Source organism: Zingiber officinale, chromosome 10A (assembly GCF_018446385.1).
Source record: "Zingiber officinale cultivar Zhangliang chromosome 10A, Zo_v1.1, whole genome shotgun sequence".
NCBI classification, from domain to species: Eukaryota; Viridiplantae; Streptophyta; class Magnoliopsida; order Zingiberales; family Zingiberaceae; genus Zingiber; species Zingiber officinale.
Genome location: NC_056004.1, coordinates 34,235,273 through 34,242,518, shown reverse-complemented (window position 1 = coordinate 34,242,518; position 7,246 = coordinate 34,235,273). Strand labels below are relative to the sequence as shown.

The 7,246-nt window shown below is 35.8% G+C and overlaps 1 protein-coding gene across 1 annotated transcript; it reads left to right on the top strand.

Moving 5' to 3' along the window:
- Window positions 1–1,157: 1,157 nt before the first annotated feature.
- On the top strand, window positions 1,158–6,982 carry LOC122027430 (probable E3 ubiquitin-protein ligase LUL4). Its single transcript, XM_042586385.1, has 3 exons — window positions 1,158–1,828; window positions 6,098–6,581; window positions 6,706–6,982. Exons 1-3 carry the CDS (start codon window positions 1,335–1,337, stop codon window positions 6,817–6,819), a joined length of 1,092 nt encoding a protein of 363 aa, XP_042442319.1. The 5' UTR covers window positions 1,158–1,334; the 3' UTR covers window positions 6,820–6,982.
- The last annotated feature ends 264 nt before the right edge of the window (window positions 6,983–7,246 follow it).

Sequence of the window (7,246 nt, the reverse complement as noted above, 5' to 3'; positions counted from 1 at the left end):
GCCGCTGCCCACCGCTGTCGGCCTCGCCTGTCGGTCAACCATCGCCGGTCGCCGCCGCCGGCGACCACCGTCGGCCGTTGCCGCCGGCGACCACCGCGGGTCGTCGCCTGCCGACCGCTGACCGCTGCCGCCGCCGTCGGCGACCACCGTCGGCGATCGTCGCCGGCGACCACCGGCGATCGTCGCCGGCGACCACCGGCGATCGTCGCCGACGACCACCGTCGGTCGCTGCCGACGATCGTCGTCGTTGCCGGTTGCCGGCAGAGGTGTCGCGGCCATCGATAGAGGTCGTAGGATATTTTTATTATTTTATAATAATACGAATTATATTCTTTATAAAAAATAATGGACACCAAACAAAAGAATATAATCATCATTATAATCAAAGATTACATACATTATATTATCAAACGTAGTAATGTAATCAAGATTACATTACATTACATTACAAATTTGATTATATTACAAGTAAGATTACATTACACCCAACCAAACGTAATCTAAGGGTAATCTTCGAAGGGTCTGGAACGAGGATTATCATATTTTACCATAATAAAGTCAAGATCGGTTATCCCGGATTTATGATGCAGTGGTAAACACATGTTGAAGTATCTTATGCACTCAGGGTTTAAAAGCCAAGGAGGATAAGAAATTCATCTTCTTCGTTTGAACTACTGTGATCGCTAGGTCTTTGTATGGATTGCCATTTGTATTTTCAAATTTACTGTGATAATAGCAAAGGGTAAGCTTAATAATTTTGGGACTTCATGCTTGATGATTCTCAATGATCTCATCTAAACTAGTTTAGTTATATTGCATTGATGAATCGATAAAGATCTTGTCAAACTAAGTAAAAAAAATTAATAAAAAAATCATTAAAAAAACTGCATAGGTCTAATTTGATAAAAATTTAAATTTATACGGTTTATAATAAAATTTTGAATATACAAATAATATTAATATAATTTAATACTGTAGTATCAAAAATTCGATATTTTTTATTAATAGAATAAAATCTCTTCTCATCATTTATTATTATTTTTTTAAAGAGATATGAGAGTTTGAATTGACAATCAAATGCTATAGAAGGTTCTTTCCTCGGTTAATCAATTAAAGATGATGACGTAAGGAAAATACCATCTGCTCTTTGTTGACAAGTCAATCTCTTATTTTCCAAGGTAATAACCGCAAAAGATTCATCTCCCCCAATCCGCCTGCTGAGCTTTTCAAGGCAGCAGATTAACCTCCCAAATCCAATTCCAAATTATTCCCACAGACGCTCTCCTGTTCTTCGTTTCTTCTTGCTCCTCGCCTCGATCGAGACAGGAAGCGGCATGGGGCAATCTTCAAGCCAAGGCAGAAGAAACGATCGCTATCCACAATCCCCGTCGGTTTACTCTACTCCTCCTAATCCGCCTGCTTCTGCCCCGAACCAGTCCGCCTCCATGGTCCCCTACGCTTCCTCTCATCCGCCGCCGCCGCTGCAGCCGCCGCCTCCTCCTCGCTTCTACTACAGCACGCCTTACCCTGAGTCCTCGCCCGCAAACCCTGGTTCTTCTTACTACCACCAACCTAACCCTTGGATGCCCCGCCCTTGTTACCCACCATACTATGCCCCCGATCGGAGCGGTGGCTGGTGGCAGCCGAACACTTACTCCCCCGCGATGACTAGTCAGCCGTCAGAGCCGCCCCCGCCGTCTGTGGAGCAGGCTAAGAAGGTGAAGAATGATGTCAACGTGCACAAGGATTCGATCCGGCTGGTGCCTGATGAGCAGAATCCAGATCACCTTCTGGTCTCGTTCACCTTTGATGCTGTGGTCAGTGGGAGGTATCTGTTTCACCTCGTTATCCTATTTTTAATTCTGCTTATTTTTGTTGAGTTGTGGTGGTTTCGTAGTAGTCAAAGTATCTGTTTGTTCCTTCTATTCTATTGTTCTTCGCATTCTCATGAGTGATTCCAGCCAACTGCGCTTTTTTGCCATTTGCTCTGGTTCAATGTCCTGGCTTCCATCATATATCCATCAGAAAGAAAGCGAAATTAGTAAATAAACTATAGTAGGATTAAGGGAGAGGGATTGTCTCAGCTGAGATCAAAACCATGAACCAGTTTGTTGAAAATTGAAATGTACTTCACTTTCTACGAGCATCTTACATCTTAGAATTTGTATGGAACAAAGAAAAAGCAAATAAATCTTTTTCTTGTTCCTTTTTTCTCCTTTCAACTATCATGAATGACTTTTCTCCTCATGATCTCATCCAGCTTTCAACTGAAGGAAGTAGAAGGAATGGAACTGAGATTCTTACAAGTTACAATCACAAAACAGGTTTGGTTAGACCAATTATCTTTCCTCAAGTCAAACCAACCATCTTCATCTCATGCATGATATTTTCCCTCTTCTCTAGGTACTCATAAAGCAATAACAGTTGTCCTAAGACACATCATGTATAAAAATTAGTTATCACATATCTTTTAGGAATGTGTATTATATCTCAATCATAAGAGCTACAATTACCAAGTTGACCATACAACTAGTGTTCATTTTTTTCCCCTTTTCTTTTCTTTAAAAGAGATTACCTATTCCTATTAGACCGACACCCTACAAGACCCTGATGTTATAGTTCCTCAAGGGTTACTTAATACTACTTTGTTGTTTTTCTAATGGTCTAAGAATTGTTGTTCATGGATCTTCTATATACCTAGTCAACAAGATCAGTTCCTTTTATCATGAATCTATTTTCCTTTGTTTCTCTAAAGAATCCACTTAGTTTAATTATTGCTTTTATTATACCCATGTAGATTAAATCATCCATTTTCTTGATTGATGCACTAAGTAGATCTATTGTGTTAAATTAAGAGCCAAAAGAAGTTGTGGTTACATGATTCAGAACATGATCCTAAATGTGTGTCATGTAACCAAGAATTTGGCAAATAGGAAAGGTTTACACTGCTTGGTCAGGTTAATTAATCTCCACATTTTATGAATTATGTGTAGCCTCCACTCTGTTCTCCAATGGATTGCATACTTAGTCTTAAATATATGATTGGTGATTGAAACCTGAAATATACTCAATGGCTTACTTGAGTTCTAAATTTAGAAATTCCTCTCAATGAAACAATAACCCACATATGGCCTCCGATTCCCAAATAGATATGGTGGAAGTTGAGACAATCACCTTATTCATCAAATGGCCTCATCCTGTTACATTGTCAAGCAACTTGGTTTTGATATTCATTCTCTATAACCCAAATTTTGTTTTCTAGATGATCTTTTGTGAGATGGTTGATCTGTCTACTTGTTGCACTTTATTTATATGCAAAGCTGATCATGCATATAAAGTGCTGTAGAAGGTGATTTTAATTCTCTTCCTTACAAGGCAGAGCCCCTCCTGTATATTTGAGTCCCTTCACTCCTCACTCTACAGGGTAAGTGATTATTGATAGCCAGCTGCCATTGAAGAGGTCGTAGATTGAATCATAGTGAGCAAAGAACCCTATCTACCATCTTTGTTCTAGAGATTATATAGATAAACCAAAAAAATCTCTTAATTGTGGCTTGAAGTAACTGCTTAATGCTCATCTTCATATTATTTAAGTGCCTTTGATACAGGTATAGATCTGGGTGCTTGACACCTCATTTTCTAAAAGTCATAGATGCGATTGATGGGATCTCAATGTCCAACTTATAGCATCAAGTTTTTGATAGTAGGGGGATAGATAAAGAGTTCCAATACCAAATGATAGATTGTTTATTCAAAAAGATAACAATCCTATATAGTATAGGACTTATCTACCATAGGTTGTCAGTGTTAAATAGATTTAGTAGTTACATAGTTATGTTAATAACATAGGCTCCTAGTGTAAAGCACATTTAGTTATAAGCGTTAAGAACATAAATCTATATGCATCTTTTTTTATGTATTATGTGGTAGATTTACAATTATTGTGTATAAGTTGCTTATGTTGATTAGTTCGATAAATTGTGGTAGATGTAAAAGATTCAATTTTATATGAATTGCTTAGGTTGATTAACCCAACATGTTAAGTAGTAGATACAAACTTGTACAAGTTTTTTTCATGAGCCTTGATCCAAGGTGTTTGGGCATGCACAAATGATATGGATGATGGGCTTCTTATCAGTACCTACATCTGTGCTGTGCTCATAGAATGACATTTGTGCTTGGCCTAGGTTGTCATGGCCAATGCATGAGAGTGGGAATATGCAGAGTGTTTTGCATTGAATGTGATGCCACTAGCAGATTCATTTAGCTGTTTTTTTTTTACTTCACATTCCATGACATCCTAGTGCACAAGTGATACATGTATTTTGTGTTTTCCAATGTATCAAATTGCATATTAGATAATGTAATTAGGGTATACAATTTGCACAAGCACTTGAATGTACAATATCATGCACGCAAAAGCTTTGGCATGTTTACCCTTTAGGCCTGCATTCAAGGTCAAGAAACTTAACTTCCAATCCACTGTATAAAATAGGACATATTTCAAGAGAAATCACATTTCTGTTTTCTTAATGCAAATTCTTCTCAAACTAACAACTCAACTACTTAGGATTTTACTTTAAAATATGGGTTAGGGTTCCTTGTTTAGATAATTAACTTGGCTGATAAGATAAGAATCCTATGATTAGTCAGTGAGCCTATTTAGTGCTAGAAATCCATGAAAAGGAATATCATCCACAAACCCAACACTCTGAATTTGGTTGAATGATATTTACCCTCTTGGCTTTTGCTTTATCTCCATTCTCTGACCATGTCATTTGGTCAGTCAGTTTGTTACATGTCAAATAGTTTCTTGTCTCTGCATTTTCTTAATTTTCAGCTTGCATCCATATTCTTTTTGTTCTATTTATTTAACATATATTTTAGGATTCTCCACTCTTCAAACCTTGATTTATTTGAAATCAAAAGACTGCATCAGCCACTAGTCTCCTGTATTCATTGGAAAGTTTCACTTAAAAATCACTAATTGATTGTTTTACAGTCAGATGGCTTAAAGATCACTCATTGAGATTTTTTTCAGGGAAATTGAAAAAAAAACTCAATGTAGGAAAGGATTTTCTTTTTGGTCTATTGTGTTTTACTCACGGTTTCCATTTTATCTAAAATTATTCGTAATATTATTGCTATAAAATGGGTTTGTAGATTTAGTCCTATCACTCAATGTTAAGGGATAATAAGTATTTAAACTATTAAAGTAGTGGCACCACATTTAATGGTCCACTAGTGGCTCTAGGTTGGATATTTCAGTCAATTCAACGGCATTGGCCAGTGCATTTTGTAACCATTATTTGTTACTCGATTGTACTAATTGGCACTGCTATATGTTGGACCATCACCAAATAGTTTGAGTCCGAATTGCTGGGTATTCTGTATTCTTGTTATGGTTCTCATGAGTAAATAATTGGACTAGATTCTAACAGATTATTGAGGTAAAAAAAATATCATGTTGCAAATTTAAATGATGATCAAATCATCAGAATGATCTATTTTTTGTTATATTATATTTTTATTTTTATAGCACTTCATTTATGATCAGCACATAAGTGCTACCTTCACATAAACACTACCTGTCCTAATTTCTAACTAGAGTAGAGTGCACAATAAGATTCCCTTTAGAATGTTACTTGAACATCTTAGTAGTCTATGAAGTATAAATTTGTGGACATTATAATTGCTCCAGTTGTGATTGTCTCAAGTCTACTATTTGGAGTTTCCGTACGTGATTGTTTTTTTTTTTCCTTTGTTGAACTCTATGCAAGGCTATATTCCCTTCATAAATCTTAGTCACAATATTTTTTTCATAAACCTTTCATAGAGCTCAATCAAGGAATAAAATTCATAGCTGACCATGTAACATGGCTGACTGACTGACCACAAATAATTAGGATCCACATGGTTTGATAATGATGATGAAGAATACTTCTGAACCTTTGTAAACTTATCATGGAAAACAAAATATGGTTTTATAAATTGCACATATGCACACAACATTTGTCCAATTATTTGCATTCATATTTAACTCTTATCAATTTTTTTAGTTTGTTAAAATATTTTTCATTGTTTTGTTTCTTATCAGCATCACTATTTGTTACTTCGCTAAGGAAGGACCCGAAGGTGATATTGTTCCTTTATATGCTGATGCTTACACTCCTAAGAAAATAGCCTTTGCAGAAGGTCATGGGTTAAAATTCATCCAACCTTCAGGATCTGGAATTGACTTGGGATTCTTCGATTTGGATGAGCTTGCACATCCTTTACCAGGAGATGCATTGCCACTAGTTGTATCTGCTGAATCAAGTCAAATGCCATCAAATTCTCCCCATTCGCAAATTACTCAAGCTGTCATAGAGAAGAATAGTAATGGGACTTTTCAAGTCAAGGTAGTAAAGCAGAAATTGTGGGCTGATGGTGAACAATATGAATTGCAAGAAATATTTGGTCTTGCAAGCTCCACAGAACCAAAAGTCGTTGGTGGTGTGGACGAATCTGATGATGGAAAGGATTGTGTAATTTGTTTGTCCGAACAAAGGAATACCACTGTACTTCCTTGTAGGCACTTGGTAAGAAATTTGGCAGCCTTATTATACTTTTTACTAATTTCTGAGCACTATTAAGTTCTTAATACAAGATGGATACTATCTCACCTTTCAGGCTAGATTTTCTGATAGTTTTTACTTCTTCCAGTGCTTGTGCAGTGAATGCGCCAAAGCTTTAAGTCGGCAATCAAATAAATGCCCCATATGCCGGCAACCTGTTGAACAATTTATGGAGATCGATGTTAATACTGTGAAATCGTGAACAGACTCTTTCAATATGTTAGTTCGCAAAGTTCTCTCCAAGTGTGTGTGCATACTTCTAAATAAAGTTAATTTCTTTGATGTGTATCAATGTTTATACCTTCATATAAGAGAAGTGTTGTAAGTATATTATTTATCTTTATTTGAAATATTATGCTTTGAAATGGTTAGGAAGCAACTTATAATATATATATATATATATATATATATATATATATATATATATATATATATATATATATATATATATATATATATATATATATATATATATATATATATATATATATATAGTATTATAATTATGATAAATTAAACTCTGAAAATTACTACAATCTAAGGTCATTTAGATACAATATTTCATAATAAAATAAGAGAAATAAATTAAGAGAGTTTGATTATATTTAAAGTTGATCAATAGATTGATA